The sequence below is a fragment of the Lontra canadensis genome, unplaced genomic scaffold (assembly GCF_010015895.1).
Source record: "Lontra canadensis isolate GAN:19392208 unplaced genomic scaffold, GSC_riverotter_1.0 scaffold32, whole genome shotgun sequence".
Taxonomy (NCBI): Eukaryota; Metazoa; Chordata; class Mammalia; order Carnivora; family Mustelidae; genus Lontra; species Lontra canadensis.
The window spans coordinates 11433674-11452441 of NW_022631026.1; the positions used below are offsets into that span (position 1 = coordinate 11433674).

Sequence of the window (18768 nt, forward strand, 5' to 3'; positions counted from 1 at the left end):
GAGTTCAACCCCCCCCCCCCCCCCCACAAGCCCCGGGAATGCAACGGGGACAGCGGCAGCTTCCAGAGAGAACAAGAGATGCAAGCCAGAACCGTGGGTTGGGTGCATGAGAAAGTGCTGGGGTTTGGTCGTCTGTGTGATTTGATTGATCCAAAGCAGTGGCCTTCAGTCTGGGTTTGAAAATCCTCAAGAGCCCTGAAGTGCCTCTAGAGGGAGCCGGAAGGAGGCTGGAAAGTGGGGTCCAAGGTTCCCTTCTTCCCAATCCACCCCGCCAGTCCACGTCTATCTCATTTTTTAAAAAGTCGGGCTTAGTGTCAATGTGACTTGTTATTTTTTTAAAAGGGCTTTGCTACTAAAACCAAATTTGAGAACACATGTCTGTTGCCTCACTTTTCCATAGGACGCTGGTCCTGACATTCCACGCATTCTTAGAGAGGATCAGTCCGTCTTGCCCCGGAGAAGAGAAATTCACTCATTCCGCAGATACTCACCGAGCTTTTCCTTTGTGCCAGGCGTGACTGAGCATCATGAGAATTTCAAAGGTCTCAGTGCCACCCTTGAGTCCATTGTGACTTTTATGTCCAGGGCGCAAGGGTGTTCATAGGAACGCTGAGTGTGGGCTCAGGAACAGGCCTGGGATTCTACCCGGGAATAATCGGATTTTTATCAGCTCTAGCCACAGACGCAATTCTCTTCCAGACGCCTCTTTCTCTCCAGCTGATTTTCAGTACCTTCGGCTTCTTGGAGCTCATCGGTCTGGCCATACTTTTCCGCTTTTTTCCCCACACTGTTTCGGCCAGCTGGAGGCCATCTTAATCCAACGGGAAGTTTGAACAAAAAGTTTAGCAGTTGCGCTCTGGAAATATTTTTTGCCATGGTCTTTCTTCATGAGGGGCTGCTCGTCGAATAAGGACGGGGTCACATGTAATGAGAACAAAAAATGAAGCGTTCGTTATAGGAAGCCGCTGAGATCTGGGGGCTGTTTGTTATTGTAGCACGCGCTCACCCATCCTGATGGGCACGACCCTATCTACCCTTATCTCCTGGGCCAAGTCCTGTTTCTCATCTCACAGCTTAAATGTCTCCCAGTCTGTGTAGGGGCGAAAGCTCATTGCTCTGTGCATGTGATATGTTATAGCATAAACTAAGTTTACCTGAACTTCCTTTAAAGGTCTTTATTACCCCCACTGGCTTGTAGGTACCCTGAGTGCATAAGTTATAAATCGTATGTAAATGTTTGTTGATAGACTAAATGAGTACAAGTACAGTGTTTAGAAATTGCTTCTTAAAGCCCAGCGCTTAGTGCTCCTTCCTGAGCTGCAAAGAGACAGTATGTCACTGTCTCAGTGACAAGGTGCCATTGTCAGCATCTGCCTGACCACTTGGGTTGGGTATGGAAGCTTGAAATCGAGGGGATTAAAAGAGAGGGTGTGTGAGATTTCTTTAGACACTAACAGCCAGGGTCCCATGAGCGTCGCCGAACCAGACGGAAACCTTCCTTAGCAAGTGTCAGGGAAAATAGCACAGGCCTCCCCGCTGAAACAATTTGTTAGCATTTACAAGCTCCCATTTTTCTGTATTTTAACTTCTAATTGGTTTCCTCTTTTGTGCTAAGAATGCCATCTGTCCCTGTGACAGGTTTTTGGATTTGATACCACTTACCAGGAAATATGACCATCATAAATATTGTAAGATGATTCTAGCGTCCATCCCAACCAGCCCTGTCTTAGTTACTTCACACAGAATCCCACACGGTTCCTGTGTAGAGATTTTACCATTTTTCAAGCATTTGCTACATTAAAATAAAGACCTTCACCCCCACGGTTTCTCGGTAACGTGCATGGTCTTCTTTTGATTGCGGGTCTCATATCTGCTTTGTTGCAATAAAAGGGGTATTATTACCCCATTAGTAGGTTAGAAAACAGGCTGATGGAAGTAGACTTGCCTGAGATATAGAAACAGTAAGGTATCAGGATGTTAAACTTAATTTCTGAATCTAAACCTGCTTCTCCATGCATATCATCCCTCCCTTAAGGAAGAGTAAGGAGGGGTGCCTGGGTGGCTCGGTAGCTTAAGTCTCCAAGTCTTGATTTCAGCTCAGGTCAAGATCTCACGATCTCTGAGATGGAGCCCAAGTCAGGCTTCATGACGGGAGTCTGCTTGAGATTCTCCCCCTGCCCCTCCCCCTGTTCACTCCTGCGTATGCCCTCTCTCTCTTAAATAAATAAATCTTTTTTCCCCCCAAAGATTTTATTTATTTATTTGACAGAGAGAGAGATCATAAGGAGGCAGAGAGGCAGGCAGAGAGAGGGGGGGAAGCAGGCTCCCTGCAGAACAGAGAGCCCGATGTAGGGCTCGATCCCAGGACCCTGAGATCAGGACCTGAGCCGAAGGCAGAGGCTTTGACCCACTGAGCCACCCAGGTGCCCCTTAAGTAAATAAATCTTGAAGGAAGAGGAGGAGGAGGAGCAGAGCGGAATGGGACTCATTATTCCCATTTTATGAACCAAGAAAGTGAAGCCAAGAGGAATTAAAAGACCAATGTGACATTCTTCAACAAGTAATTCCCAGCTCCGGGTTGCAAGGCACTCGTTCTCTCTCCTGTAGTCTTGTGCTGTTTCTGCCTTATGCTACCTTGACTTGGCAGTACCTTCTTCCAAGTGCAGTTACTTAGGTCAAGGACAAGTTAAGAAGAGGGAGGGGGCCCACCCAGGGGTGGTTCTAGTAGGAGCAGTGATCATTAACTAGTCCCCGTACATCCAGGAACTGCTTCAGAAAGCTCAGCCTGGACCCCAGAGGCTGTGGTCTCTTGATGGAGGGTTTGCGGAGCCCCACCACAAGCAGGCCGGGGCAAGATCGAAGGGAGGGAGCTAGACCATTACCGCACCTTCATAATAAACCGAGGACTTTATGGATGCTACCCCCACTTAATCCTCAGGAAATGCTACGTTAAAGGTGAAGACGTTAAGACTCAGAGTGGCTCTCGGGGTTACTCAGCCTGGCAGAGCTTGCTAGCCCGGCTAGCTTTCAAGCTCAGTTCTTGCCATTATTCATGGCAGCAGACACCGCGCAAGGTGTGAGGGTGAGGGGGGATGGGTTCCTTGCACTCAGGAACTGCTAACCTTGTGCGGGGAGTTGCACAAAACAGGACCCGGATAAAGAATGCGAGTGGATTGTGCAAGCGGGCGGCAGGCTGTGTGCAATCAGCGGAGGGCTGCAGGGGGAAAGGAGGGTTGGGGGAAAGATCAGCATTCTTTTCTGGAGTCTCCAGCTAGGGTTGGGAAGATCAGCATTCCTTTCTGGAGTCTCCAGCTGATCTTTGAGGAAAGGACTTGAAGCAGAAAAGAAAGAGGCTTTTCTAGGCCAGGAGCAGCAGTTTCTGGAAATGGACAGATTGAGGCTTATCACTGATCACTATTTAAACACAAGGAAACTGAAAGGGCCCCCGGGCAGATATTAAGGTGAGCCTGGGTGGTTCCAGGAGCTCTAGGGAGTGTCATCAGCACTGAAGGAAATTGAATCAATGGGCAAGTCAACCATCTATGATGGGATCACTTGAAGAGGGGATCTGAAAACCTCAAGGAGTAGATGGTGGATACACCCGAATTCAGTCACGGGGAGGGGAGAGTCGGCCCGAGAAAGAAGATGGGATGTAGAGAGTTTTGCTCCTTCTCGGGGGCAATGCCATGGGGATTCGCAGAGTGGATGTGCAGTGAGGATTCTCTGCAGCCTTCTGGGCTCCTTGGAAGACTGGGTTCCCCTCCGCGCAAACCCTTGAGCCTACACAGGGGCAGCCTATCGCCCTCATCCATTCCCAGGGCGCGTGGCCCTGAGCAAACCATCTGCTTACCCGGACAGCGTTTCCAGCTTGCCTTTTCACCTGGAGAACATAAGATGAATGGAAAATTGAATCCTACAGCAGTAAGAGCACCTTCTATCCACATCGTTCTTTGCAGTTTATGGAGCATTTCACGCACCCGACCCGGGTTGGGTTCTCCGCTTCCCCGGGGCTGTGTAATGTACTCAGTCTAGGGAAGGCTTCCCAGGGGAGGAGGAGGGCTGCTCGACCTGGTTCAAACATGGCAGAGTCACAGTTGTGAGGGGAGTGCAGGTCCTGAGGGATCCTTCTCCTTTTCTGAATCTGTCAATTACTGATATTCAATGAGGATCGTTTTTTGTTTTAAAGGTAATTGTGCCAATAACACTCTCCACCCCAAAACCCTTTCATTTTCAGATTTTCCTTCAGCCTCAGAAGTAAATCAATCAATCAATCAATCAATCAATCGGTCCTGCTTTGGGTGCATGCAACACCAGTGGCTTGGGCTGGCTTGATTCTAACCCTAGTTAAACTAGGGCCATTTTGTCCCATCTAGATCTCTTTGACTCCCTTTGCTCATAGTTCAGCACCACCTTGGTCCGAAAGAATGCCAACCAGCCTGGGAAACCACCCCCCCACCCCCGTCGCCAATGATTAGCTTTCCTGGGGTATAACAAAAATATTTTTTTGAAAAGTGATAACCAAAACAAAAAATTAAATTTGCTCATAAATCCCCGGGGTTTGAAAAAAAAAAAAAAACAACACCAACTATAAAAGAGGAAAGTTTCTCCCTCTGCCTGATTCCACTCTTCAAAATAAACCACGGTTAACGACTTGTTGAACAGTCCATCCACTTGGCTGCTGGCTTAGTGTAGACGGACCTAAGTGCGAGTGTACTAAAGTGCCGGACACATTGACCTACATCTTGCTTATTTCCCTTCTTAAGCACAGAGATTTTCCCAGTCATTACCTGTAGATCTAATCCATTACTTTTAGTGGCTGCCTATTATTCTGCTGCATGGATGTGTTATGATAGATTTAAACCGTTCTCCTACTGATGGGCATTTACAGGGTTTTCAGTATTTTTGTTATAAAGAACTATCCTGCCACAAGCATTCTAGTGTACATATTTTTGTTTTATTATATCTCCCAAGACGAGTGGGATTGCTTTTACTCCTGGAGCTAGAACACCAGCCCTGGGGGACAGGCCCCCACCCCCTCCTCAGCCTTGCCAACACTTGGGCCAATCTGCTAGACCAAAAAAATGTTAATCTCCTTGAGATTTAATTTGCATTTCCCTGACTACTAGTGAAGCTGAGTATCTTTTCATATGTTTATGAACAATTTGCATTTCCTATGCAGTGAATTACCTACTCTTATCCTGAAGTCTTACTACTATCGGGCTGTTTTTTTCTATTCAATGTGTAGGATCTCTTTTAATACATGGGATATACTTTTTGTCTCTTCTGTACGAGGCAAGTATTTTCTATCACACTGTTGTCTTTGGACTTTGCTTAGGGTCCATTTTAACTGTAAATTTTAACTTTTATTGTAGTCAAATATATTCAGTTTTTCCTTCCTTGTTTCTGGGCTGTGTCTCCCAGAAAATACTCCAATCTCTATTTCTCTCTTTTGACTTTTATATTCTGACTTCTTTCTATTTAAATCTTCAATCCAGGCTTTTCTTTGTTTGTTGTTGTTGTTGTTTGTTTGCTTTTTATTTTGCAATTGGGTAAGGCAGGGAGCTAGATTTTACTTTATTCCAAATGAAGAGTCAAGGATTTACGAGGATTTAATCAGCAGAAATTGATGCATTTTTTGTTGTTGTTGTTGTCATTGGGGGAAGGGACTCGGTAAAGCTCCTAGGAGGAACCGTGGGCCCTGGACCCATCAGACCCTTTCCTCCTGGTCAGGAGATGGGGCAGTGGGAGGGTTCCTAGATGTCGTGGATCTCCTAGCCAGTCATAGTTTGGGCCCTTCTGAATGTGTGTGTGGCTTGTTTTGTTTTTAATAAAGGGATTTGTAGACCAAAACATTGTCCCTCAAAACTCTCCTTATTTATAAACTCAGTCCTGAGTCTAACTCTATGTAACTAAATCTATGTAACCCATTGGTTCTACTTCAGGAGTGTGTCCCTCTGAGTCCATGGTGAGCTCGCTGACTCCTCTCTGCTCTGAGTTGGGACAGAGCAGCAGTGTGCTGAGCCAAGCCTCTTCTTCAAGCCATCTGAAGATTTATTTAACGTGCATTCACGTAGCCCGAGACTGTTTCCACGTTAAAGGAAATAGGCAGGTTTCTCCACAAGCCGACTAGGAAGCAGCGGTGGCCAGGTTTCTCGGCGGAAAGACCCTTTTATCTTTCCATTTGCAAATAAAGGCACCAATAAACACTTGTTGAATTTTATCATTCTGTTAACCTTCAAATTCAGACTTGTCAGTAATTACTGGTTTGCATTAAAAGGAGATTAGAGATTGAGGTCCTGGAAGGATACCTGATTTGCTGGGAGGCACATGGAGTCACCGGGTCCCTTGTCTCCCTGTCCCCCCCTCCTCCTCCTCTTCTTCTTCTTTTTTTTTAAATCAAGGGACGAAAAACGAGTGGCATGGTGGAGGGCACAGGTCTGGTGAGAGAGGACAAGGAGAAGACTTTTGAACATTGTAACGGGCGCCATCTTGGCCTATTTTAATATCCTCTCATTTTGGTAAAATGGTAGGGCCGGCTCTTCTGAGTGTCTTTTCTGGGTCCCGCTGCTGCTGGGGACCTGAAGAAGATTCTGGAGTGACACTCATTTGTCTCTCCCGCTGTTGCCAATAAACAGGAACTATGTGGGAGGAGGTGGCCGCCTTAGGACTCATTCAGGGATCTCATCCTTGAACAGTGTCCCGTACTTGCTGTAGACGGGTACGTGGCTGGCCTCTGAGGATCCGTCCTCAGCAAAACAGACAAGGCCTGTCCTTCCGGAGCTCCCAGGTCTAGTGAGGGAGGTAAAGGCTGTTTCCCCCGCAGCCTCGTGGAGGAAGCGGGCATTGAGCAAACATTCCCAGGCATATATAATTACAAATGGCCCTGAGTGCTCGGGAGGAAAATCCAGGACACTAGCAGAGAATACAGCAGGAGGGCTGGGTTTAGATTAGGGGGTTAGGGAAAGCAGAAGTGGGGGTGTTAAAGGCTTTTGCAAAGGCGAAGCGTTTTACATATGTGAAAGAAATAATAATAATAAAGGTGCTTGGGAGGGCAGCTCAGCCTCATTCATGGGCCACTTCCTAGATCTCTGGGGATCTGCCTCTCTCTCCCCAGAATTATGTAGGCATCCGGGCTAGGGCCTGGAAGAGCCCTTCACAAATGCTAATTCGGGAGCAGTTTACAGGCTGCCCCCTGACCCTCGGCAGCCTGGCCCGTAACCAGTTTGAATGCTGAGGTGAATGGCGGGGATGAGCTGCATTTCCAGTTTGGGAAAAGGGAGATGGAGAAGCTTTCTCACTCCACTGGGGGTGGGGGGTGGGGGTGGAGGTTCTCCTACCCCCAAAGCACCCGGGGAATGTTTTCCAAGGGAAAACCCACCTCATGGTGTATTTGGTTGTGAAGGGGGCTACCCAGGGGGTCCGGGGTTTTCCTGGGGAGTTTTGGGGTAGGGGCAATCATCTGTGATGCCCCCACCCTTCCACCTGTAAAACAGTTTGACGAGAATGAAATGAAGATTTCACAGGGGGCGGTGGCAATAGAGAGGGCCATACAGCGGGATTTGGGTGGGTGGGTGGGGGTGTCTTCATTTCCCCAAAAGACTCGCGATCGGGTAGCATCAGTCAGAGGCTGACACTCACTGGGTGTTCTGCACTGTTCGAAGCACTTTTACAGCGCTCTGTTCCCAAAACAACCCCATGACGTAAGCGCCATTACTAACTGCAACTTCACAAATGCGGGAACTGAGGCACCAAGAGGCGAAGCAGCGATCGCAGCTTTTTCTTTTTTGGCTCCAACCATTTGGAGTCCAGGCTTTGGAGCCGAGGTTTGGTCTCGAGGAGGCGTGGACCACAACTTCGATGGGAACCTGCACAGCTTCCCCCGAAATTCGGGAAAATACTAGCTTGGAGAAGGTTAACTCGGGAGCCCGTGGGGACGGGTTTCCCGCTCCTTCCCCCTCGGAAGCTGCGCAGTGGAGAGGCCCGGGTGACAGTGCCGCGCGGGCGGCGGGGTGGCCCCCCTCCAGCCCCCAAGACCCGGCCCAGCGGCTCCGCTTTCTGCTCGGTCTCCGCGAGGTGTCGCCTTCGGCCGGAGAAACCGCCGCGGCGCCACCCTCGTAGCCCGAAGTTATTTATTTATTTTCAAACAAGGGGGGCGCCCCTCTCCTTTCAATTTAAAACTAGAAACATCCTGCGGTCTGGTTCCTAAATGGGCGCGTCCTCCTCCTCCTCCCGTTCTGCACCCTCGGTGTAGCCTCCCTTCGAGATCACACAGCAGCGACCCCACCGCCGGGCCTGGCTCCACGCAGGCGTCGCGCTCAGCCGAACACAAACGCAGTCGGGGCGGGGGCTGGGTGAGAAGCCTCGGCTTCCACCTCCCGCCCCCGCCCCCGCCCCCAATCCCCCGCCCCACTCCCCCGGTACACACCCCCGGAGCCCTCCGGAAAAAATATTTTAATGCCAAGCCATTGCCAGGCCCGCAGGGTGGGTGCTGCATTGCACCGCTCGGCGCGCAGCTGGTTCGCAGAGTGCACCGGGTGCAAGCCCGGGGGTCTAAAAGCGAGGGAGGAGCACACCCCGGGCTTTCCCAGCTTTGCAGCCTCCTCTCTGCAAAGAAGAAAAGCAAGTGGCTTTTGGCGCGAAAGCTTTGGCGCCTCCCCTGATTTTTATGGAAATCAAGAGGGCGGGGTAAAGCCGCTTTCCTCTGCTTTTCTCCCTCCCCCTTGTCTGTGCCGCAGCCCCCTTCTCTCCCCGCCCCCCGGGTGTGTCAGATTTTTCAGTTAATAATATCCCCCGAGCTTCAAAGCGCAGCCAGTGACAGTCATCTGTCTGGACGCGCTGGGTGGATGCGGTGGGCTCCTGGGAACTGGGTTGGAGCCGAGCTAGCGCTAGCCAGGCGCAAGCGCGCACAGACTGCAGCCACCCGAGGACCACCAACCCCGGGCCACCCGGAGACCCCCGCGCAGAATTGCCTCTGGATCCCCGACTGTCGGCGGGAGGTAAGGAGCGGGGGTTGCAAACTGCCCCGCGCCCCCCGGGCGGCGAGCCCGGCGGGAAGGCAAGCCCCGGACGGGATCGCAGCTCGCGCACAGGGCGCTCGAATATCCTCGGGGGACTGTTGCTGCTTCCGAAACAAAACCATCTCGGGGTTTTCCCTGAAAAGCCAGTTCCAGCCTCGAAGGCACCCCGGGTGGAAGAGACCCGCCCTAATCCTTTTTACAGCCTCTGCCGGGGGTGGGGGTGGTGTAATGGCTTCATCGGGAAGAAATTCGCCCTTCTCCAGAACATTTATCCGTGTTTGAGCTGACGGGGAGCCGGTGCGTCCCCACCCCGAAGCTGGGGTTCTCCAGAGGGTGCGCCTGGAGGAAGAAGAGAGGGGTTAGACAGGGCGAGGCCGCCGCGGTGGTAATCTGGGTCACCACTGCTCCAGCCCCGAGGAGACGCGGCTCTCCTGGCGACCCCTCACCATTCCTGGGAACTGGGGTTCAGGCGCTCCCCTCTCCCAGGAAGACGACATTGTTGGGGGTTTGGAAGAGTGGGGGTGGGGTTAGAGAGGTTCAAAATAAGCTATTGGCAGGACTCTCCCTGCAGCCGATGTATTGCTGAGGGGCGTCTGCTCTAATTTGGGGGGGGCTCTAATTTGGGTTTGGGTGCCCTTCGTTGGTCTCGGTCTAGAGAAAGGCGTTTTTCCATTTGCAAAGTTTCCTAAATGCCCCGCTATCTTTTGCACTCCCGAGGTTGCAATTTTTACAAAGGAGGGATTGAGGGTACTCCAGATCTCACGCCTGGTAGCTGGGTTTGGAGCCCTGGGCTTCCTCTGAGCAGCTGGACCTCCGCGGTGCAACTGGGTTGTCGGGGAGCTGGAGAGAGCTGGGATTCTGCAGCCCGGAGCAGCCCCCTCCCCCAGGCACTGCGGAGTGTGAATGAAATGGCAGTTTCCAAAGTTGCAGAGCCACGCCATCACCCCCCGCATCTGCATGCCCCCTCCTACCCCCTGTCGTAGACAGCTTGTACACAAAAGGAGGGAGGGAGAGGGAGAGAGCGAGAGCCAGAACTTCCTCCACCTTCGGGAGCACCAGGCGGAGTGGGGGGCTCGGAGGGGAGACCGAGGAGCTGGGGAAGAGGGGGCCGCCCACTGCCCGGCCCCCCCATTCCGCTCCGCTTGCCAACCCTCTCCCGGTGTGTCTGTCGGTTGCAGTGTCGGAGATTGGCGCGGGCCCCCGCCCTCCGCGCCCCCCACGGGAAGGAAGCACCCCCCTAACTAAAAGGAGCCGAGCGGAAAGAAGCCCTCATTCGCCGGTCCGGAGGCGAGCCGATGCCGAGCTGTACTGCGTCCACCATGCCGGGGATGATCTGCAAGAACCCAGACCTTGAGTTTGACTCGCTGCAGCCCTGCTTCTACCCGGACGAAGATGACTTCTACTTCGGCGGCCCCGACTCGACCCCCCCGGGGGAGGACATCTGGAAGAAGTTCGAGCTGCTGCCCACGCCCCCGCTGTCGCCCAGCCGTGCCTTCCCGGAGCACAGCCCCGAGCCCCCGAACTGGGCCACCGAGATGCTGCTGCCCGAGGCCGACCTGTGGGGCAACCCGGCCGAGGAGGACGCGTTCGGCCTGGGGGGCCTGGGCGGCCTCACCCCCAACCCGGTCATCCTCCAGGACTGCATGTGGAGCGGCTTCTCGGCCCGCGAGAAGCTGGAGCGCGCCGTGAGCGAGAAGCTGCAGCACGGCCGCGGGCCCCCGGCTGCCGGTCCCGCGGCCCCGGCCCCGGGAGCGGGCGCCACCAGCCCTGCGGGCCGCGGGCACTGTGCGGCGGCGGGGGCGGGCCGCGCCGGGGCCGCCCTGCCCGCGGAGCTCGCCCACCCGGCCGCCGAGTGCGTGGATCCAGCCGTCGTCTTCCCCTTCCCCGTGAACAAGCGCGAGCCCGCGCCGGCCGCTCCGGCCGGTGCCCCGGCGGCCGGCGCTGCTGCGGTCGCCTCGGGGGCGAGTGCCGCGGCCTCGGCCGGCGCCCCGGCGGCCGTCCCCTCGCGCCCCGGAGGCCGTCCGGCCAGTGGCGGTGACCACAAGGCTCTCAGCACCTCCGGAGAGGACACCCTGAGCGACTCAGGTAAAGACCGGGCCGGAGGCCGGCTGCCTCTCGGGAGCACTGGAGCCGGAGTCGCGCTCCCTTTGTTACTCTTCCTGGGTTTGGCTTTGCGGAGGGTTGTGGGGGAGTATTTTAGAGGTAGTGCAGGTGGCAGAGGGCCAGGTTCCTCCAAGTCGAGCCCCGGGATGAGGAGGAGAGGGGGGAGTGGGAGCTGCCAAGAGGGTGTACCCCAGAGTCTCACCCTCGCCGAAGTTCCTTCCACCCTCTCCGGGAGCTCCGACTGGCGCTCACCCGCCCCGCCTCTCCGTTGCAGCCAGTCCAGGGATAAAATTAGGAAACGCTGGGTGGCGAAAGCTGGGTGGGAGTGTAGAGGTGCGCTGGGTGCGTTTTCAGGGCAGAAACCTGTTAGCACGAGGGTGGAGAGGGACCGCCTCCCGGGTCAGGGGAGGGCAGGCGCGGGGAGAAGACACAAAGGAGGTGCAGAATCCTATGTAGGGCGCAGGAAGGTAGAGGGAGTTGCACAGATGGCTACTACCGGTTTTATTTATTTATTTTTTCAAGCCTGGGTAGTCTTCCCCGCCCTCCGTGGGTGGTGGGCTATTTGCTCCTGGTCCGTGGCCAGCAGGCGGCAGTATGCTGGCCAGCGGCTGGCGGAGGATCTGAAAGGCTGGGGGTGCTGGGGGCACCTCCCCTCCCTCCCTCCATTGAGCAGCTGGTGGCAAGGACCACAGCGGTTGTGTACATTCTCGAGGGGCCGCCTCTTTACGGGGTGCAGTGGGTCCCGTCTTTGTCTCTGGCGAGAATTCCGGGACTAATTTCAGACCGGAGTTACTCTGTGACCCAGTGCCCTTCAAGGTGAGGGCGGCCACTTAGGCCCTCCAGGAACCACCTGGGGGCTGCAAGGCACCCTTCGATTGCTTCTGTTGTGTGCCTACGTCTGCCTTAAACGGCAGGGTTGGGTTAAAACCCAGACTTTGCCGGGGACTCTGGAGGTAAAGAACTCTGTCCAAACACTTGGATAGCCCTTGTCCTGGCGGCGGGGAGCGGGGACCCCAGGGGATCGTGAAAACCTGCATTCTCAGTGCAGGTGGATAAAAAGCCTGCATTTCCTTGAGGGTCGAGGATGGATCCCTCTAAGGCTCCTGGAAGGAAACTTGGTGATAAGCCTCCAGTTTGAATCGGGTCTGTCCCTTTAATGTCTGTGCCTTGACAGCTCTCAGTGAGGAAGCACTTCCTTCCAACAGCTGTCTTCTTGGCAGAAAACCAAAACATGGGCTTAAAGGGACCCACAGACTGGAACAGCCTCACATTTCGGCTTTAGAACAAATCCCACAATTGTTCAGCTTTCCGGCCTCCTTCAGATCAAGCAGAAGATGTGTTTTGATTTTCATGCTTGCATTTTAAACAATAATTTTCGATCCCAGCGAGGTGGTAGAGGAGGAGACAGGGAAATGCAGACATGATGCTACATGTTTTTGGGTTGCTGTTTCTGCCGCGGACTTGGGGGAAGAGGCGCCCCCGCTTCGGGCTTTAGAGTTCCTGTGGATTCCGACTTCGTCATTCGGATTTGGTTTTTATTAGATGAACACCTGCTTACTCTATGGAACTCAGGTTTCTGGCAGGCAGCTAGTTTCTCTGCCTCAGATGATTAAATGGCCCTTTCATTGTAAGGACTTAAAATCAAACTCGGCTCTGTGTCAGTTGCTTAACGAGGCTCCTAAAACGGGGAGCCCCAGTTCTTAAGTGTGGAGCTGGAAATAATGAGCGCGTCTTTGGGTAAAACTGATGATGATAAAAGCTTACCGTTCCCTGAGCGTGTTTGTGTCTGCTAGACCCGGTTCTCTCTGTATTACCTGTCCAACTCCAGAACCCCGTTACTGTCCCCATTGAAACTGAGGCTTCCACAGTTTAACTAGCCCGGGGTCCCCCAACTCGTGTGTGATGGAGTCAGATGCCATCCGACACCGAAGCCGAGTTCCTAATTTTGCCACTTGCTAAAGTCCTGAGCGGAGGCTGGAAGGTCTAGGAGTGTGGGTAAGGGGGAATGTCCAGATGTGTTTCATTTCCAGACGTTGGGTAGGATCCTGTCCACGTGTGTGGGCGGGTCCCCGATGCTTGGCAAGCGCTGCGCCAGCGGCAAGAGACCGAGTGGAGAGATCGGGGGTAGTCCATGTGTGTCACCAAAAGAATGACTCCCATCTTGTTCTTAGATGACGAAGATGACGAAGAGGAAGACGACGAGGAGGAAATCGACGTGGTGACCGTGGAGAAGCGGCGGTCCTCCTCCAACAGCAAGGCCATCACCACCTTCACCATCACTGTGCGCCCCAAGAACGCAGCCCTGGGCCCTGGGAGGGCCCCGCCGGGGGAGCTGATCCTCAAGCGCTGTGTCCCCATCCACCAGCAGCACAACTACGCTGCCCCGTCGCCCTACGTGGAGAGCGAGGACGTGCCACCCCAGAAGAAGATCAAGAGCGAAGCGTCGCCCCGCCCCCTCAAGAGCGTCATCCCCCCCAAGGCCAAGAGCTTGAGTCCCCGCAACTCCGACTCGGAGGACAGCGAGCGCCGCCGGAACCACAACATTCTGGAGCGCCAGCGCCGGAATGACCTGCGCTCCAGCTTCCTCACGCTCAGGGACCACGTGCCAGAGCTGGTGAAGAACGAGAAGGCCGCCAAGGTGGTCATTTTGAAAAAGGCCACCGAGTACGTCCACTCCCTCCAGGCCGAGGAGCATCAGCTTTTGCTGGAGAAGGAGAAGTTGCAGGCCAGGCAGCAGCAGTTGCTAAAGAAGATAGAACACGCTCGGACTTGCTAAACGTTTCTCGAAACTGGACAGTCACTCTGCCACTTTGCACATTTTGATTTTTTTTTTTTTTTTAACAAACATTGTGTTGACATTAAGAATGTTGGTTTACTTTCAGATCGGTCCCCCGTCGAGTTTGGATCTGGGTGGGGAGCAGGACATGTGGGGGTTCTGCGCGATGGGATGCTTGGGTGGCCCTCGCCGTGTCCTCCCTGGCCCCTCCCGAGACCGTGGTTGGAGTTTGTGACAGTTGGGAGCCTCTGGGCTGTTGAAGTCACCTTGTTTGTTCCAAGTTTCCAAACAACAGAAAGTCATTCCTTCTTTTTAAAATGGTGCTTAAGTTCCAGCAGATGTCACAGAAGGGGTTTGCCATTGGATACCCCCTGGGGAACATTTCTGTAAATACCATGGACACACCCGCCTTTTGTATACGTCCTGGGTAATGAGAGGTGGCTTTTGCGGCCAGTATTAGACCGGAAGTTCATACCTAAGTACTGTAATACCTCAATGTTTGAGGAGCATGTTTTGTATACAAATATATTGTTAATCTCTGTTATGTACTGTACTAATTCTTACACTGCCTGTATACTTTAGTATGATGCTGATACATAACTAAATTTGATACTTATATTTTCGTATGAAAATGAGTTGTGAAAGTTTTGAGTAGATATTACTTTATCACTTTTTGAACTAAGAAACTTTTGTAAAGAAATTTACTATATATATATGCCTTTTTCCTAGCCTGTTTCTTCCTGTTAATGTATTTGTTCATGTTTGGTGCATAGAACTGGGTAAATGCAAAGTTCTGTGTTTAATTTCTTCAAAATGTATATATTTAGTGCTGCATCTTATAGCACTTTGAAATACCTCATGTTTATGAAAATAAATAGCAATTAAATGATGCAGCTTTTTTTTTCTCCTTAATAACACTAGTGAAATCCCATCCCCTCTATCCCTTAAATGTGAATATAGTACATACGTTGTGGTGGCATCTTGGGCTTACTGGGCAGCCCTCACTGGAGAGCGGCCCCTCTCCCTACCTGGTGTGGAGAGAACGGAGTTGAGGAAGGTGAAGTATTTCTTCCAGATGACACAGAATGGAGACATCATTTGTGACGGCACTGTAACAACAAGCATTCAGTAATTTACAGAGCACTTTAAAAAATGTTGGCCATCTAATGGAGTTACACTCAGACACCAGCCCCAGTCAACCCTGTAGAGTGAGAAGTATAATCAAGACGGTGGTGAAACTTGGCTATGTTGGTAATATTTGTTCCATGGGTGGCTTTAGGACTTCATGTAGTTTGTCTCCAAGTACATATTCTTCAGAATGCACTAGGATTGGATTGGACTGCATTACATACCAGAGCAGAATACAAAGATGAAGATGGTCCCTCCCCTAGAGGAGCTCTCTGATGCACAAAAACGCCTCACGAAGCAACAGGTGTTTGGCCCAGATCAAGTGCCATGTGCCTCTAGGAGAGACTGGGGTGCTGTAGCGCTGTTAACTTCACACGGGTGTTTGGGCTGCCCTGCGGTAGCGGGATTAACCTTGGTGGACTCTGGAGGACAGCCGGGGTCTGTGGAGTGGAGGGAGGCATAGTTCAGTTCGGAAGGTATTTCTGAGGTTCTCTGATGGAAGGTGTTACCTTGGCTTCTGAGGCTTTGAGCTCAGAACTGAAAGCTTACAAATAACCTATTTCTCTTCAGGGTGAAAAGTAGCGCTCCAGTCATTTGTCTAATGTTTCATCAGAAAAAGGCCTTTGCTTTGCCAAGAAGATAGGTCCAGGGATGGCAATGCTTGTCTTGGTCCCGGGGCTTGTGAGGGGCAATGATGGGAGAATCCAGGCCACGTGAGTCCCTGTCTGCTTTGGTTATTGTGTACAACAAGCCAGTGGGGGATTAGAACTCCCAAGGTCCCCATCGGTCCAGTTTACAGCCATACAACCTAAAGCTAACGATGTTGGCGGTGTTGCCTTGGACCCTGATGGTCAAAGCATGCTGAGAATCATGAGAATTTTGCTTAAATCTCTCCACTTCCCTATCCCCACATGAGAAAATCAGGAAACTGCTTTGAAAGTCCTTTTTCAAAGGACAGTGTCCATTTGTGTTTCACGGGCCCCAATTACCCTGCAGCCTGGGCACCTTGCGTGTGTATCCATGAGCCAAAAGAAAGTTAAGTGACCTCAAAGTCATGGAGATCTTCTTTAAAAAGATTTATTTTAGAAAAAGAGTGGGCATGTGTGCTTGCACGTGTAAGTGGGGGGGAGGGGCAGAGGGAGAGAAACTTCAAGCAGACTCCCTGCTGAGCAGGAAGTCTCCATGTGGGGCTTGATCTCAAGACCCATGAAATCACGATCTGAGTTGAAACCTAAGAGTTGGATGCTTAACTGACCGAGCCACCCAGGTGCCCCAAAGTCATTGAGATTCTTGAAGCTCAGTTCAATTATCCCTATTTCTCTATTTCTGGGTCCATAAGGGGCTGGATGAGACAGAACCCTAGCCACAGACGAGGAAAACTTGTGATGAATCAGGTTCTAAACTAATTCCCACCAGGCTCTGTTTTCACTGTGGCTGCTGGGAAGCTCGGAGACAAATTCTGTGCTCTGATTCTACATGCCTGGTGCCCGTCCTCTCTTTTCTTCTAAAGCCTACCATCTCTTGTTTTCCACTGTTCATTTAATCGCCCTTTCTATGTGCTTTACTTTGTTTTATAAAACATTTTTGCATTAGGTGGATCATATATATGCATCATCACAGCTTATTTGCCTTTCGGGGACCAGCTGAGGGAAAGCGGCACCAGGTTGCGCTCTGCACTTACCTATAATCTGCTGCGTTCAGAAGAATCGAAACCCTCGTGTCAAGCACACGAGAAACCATCTCTGTGTTCCGAGAGCGGTTTTGAGACTGAGGAATTGTCCCCCATGAGTTAGATCAGTAAATCATAAGACTTCGATGGAGCATTGAATTATTTTAGTTTATAGGAGGGGGTCGTGGGGTCCCCTATCGAATGAGCGGCCAAACCCAGGACAGGAGTCGGGTTTTTGGATGGTTTTCTTTCCATGGTGTCGGCCTCCCCGCTGCTTCCCCTGTTGCCTCCCTACCCCCTGGCCCGTCCGTCCATCTACAGTATGCGTCTGTGTTAATTCTAGGTGACCGACCCTGCATTAGAAGCTTTCAGGAGCCTTCCGCCGTGTAGACGATAACGTCCAAAGCCTTCAGCCTGGCGCATGAGGCTGCTTTGCCCCCCCAGAGCCCCACCAACCGGGTGGAGCAGCTCAACCTCCGCAGTTGTTCCTGTTCCGGCCACGCCAGACAAGGCCACGCTTTCCTACCTCTTCACTCGTTTCAGCAACATCTCTCCTCCTGGGCTCTCCAGTTTCTGTTTATTGAAATTCTTTCAACTTCAATGGCAAACCCGCAGTCGTCTGGTTCCAGGGGTCTTTCTCAACCCCCCTCCTCCTCAGGTGGGCCTCATGAAGCTCCTGATCTGTTGTCGCTGCTGGAGGCAGAAGAGCTCTGCTCGTCTCCCCCAAGACCTCCTAGACGGCGGGGCCCCTAAAGGCAGGTACTGTGCTCCTTCCCCTCTGGTCCTTCAGCTCTGCTGGCCTGGTGACTGGAGATGGCGGGACCTTGGCGGACGCCGGCAGAATGGCCGGTGGCTGAGGAGGCGGCTGAGGAAGGAGCCAGGGGAAGATTCCCTTTATGCACGTGCCTCCTGCCAGCCCCGGTTTGGTTCGAGAACTCTCCGGCTAATCCAAATGGGGGGACATCCCTTAAGGTATCGCTTCTGAATGCCCGGTACTGGCTGCTGGGAGGCCTGTCTTCCGGAAGCCCACGGTCCGGAAGGGCGTTCAGGCCCGGTGCCTGGTGCAGAAGTGGGGAGACAGGAGGGCCTGCGGGAGCGTGGGGGAGTGTTGAGCCAAAGCACAAGAGGGGTTCCATGGCTGAATCAGGCTCTGCAGCTGAGAGCTCCGGTTCGGAGCCCTTGCTCAGTTAGAGGAAGCTGGTTTGCTGGTCTACCGCAGGCCTGAGGAGGCTTGGGGACTCTTCTGAGGCCATTGATGGGACAAGGCCCCCTGGCCCTGGGTAACACGAAGCACTCACCGAGGGTGTTTTACACCCGAGTCTCACCACCATTCAGGAGTGCTGGTGAGTTCATCGTACACCCATTTTTGGGAGTTGTGGTTTCTGGGTTTGACTTTGACTAATTTCTGTGGTGGCTCTCCAGAAAATCCTAGTTGGGTTTTGTTTTTAGAAGCTGAGGTTATTTGGTTTGGAACAGGCTTTGAAGCCGTCTAGCTCCATCTCCCACTTCGGAGGTAGGACAGCGTACAGTCTGCTCGCGGGCACCCTTTCTTCTTTCTTTCCTCCACCACTCGCTCGCTCCCTCCCTCCCGTCCTGTCTTTCCAGCTCTCTCAGAGCCAATACTCACTCAGCGCCCATCCTGCGTCAGGCACTGATTCAGGCACTTGGGAGATACCAATGAAAAAAGAGGCAGAACTTGCCCAAATCCCCGCTTTTGTGGACTTGAGCGTCTAGGAGAGAGTGACAGCAGTGAAAAGAAACCTAATAAGCAGAAAAATGGAACAGCATTCAGTAACGTGGTGGAAGCTTTGAAAGTGAAGACGAGAAGGGGGATTCAGGGGTGCAGAGCGGGAGGGAGGCTGGTGCCAACTTTGAGTAGACGGTGGGGAAGGTGCACTGGGCAGGAGCTGAGGTGTGGGCCCCGGGAAGACGGCACCCAGCTCTGAGGATTGTCATGGCCGCTCTGCTGGCCACCGGGCATCAGGTCTCAGGCGTTGGGGCTCTTCCTCCTGCATCTCCCCCTGGACATTGGCAAATGTCCCCCACAGCTTCTCATTCACTCCCTCAAGGGGAAA

At 52.7% G+C, this 18768-nt stretch overlaps 1 protein-coding gene across 1 annotated transcript; it reads left to right on the forward strand.

The window, feature by feature from the left end:
* The first annotated feature begins 10203 nt into the window (after positions 1–10203).
* MYCN (MYCN proto-oncogene, bHLH transcription factor) lies at positions 10204–14789 on the forward strand. The gene is made up of 2 exons (XM_032866875.1): positions 10204–11102; positions 13292–14789. Exons 1-2 carry the CDS (start codon positions 10313–10315, stop codon positions 13894–13896), a joined length of 1395 nt encoding a protein of 464 aa, XP_032722766.1. The 5' UTR covers positions 10204–10312; the 3' UTR covers positions 13897–14789.
* The last annotated feature ends 3979 nt before the right edge of the window (positions 14790–18768 follow it).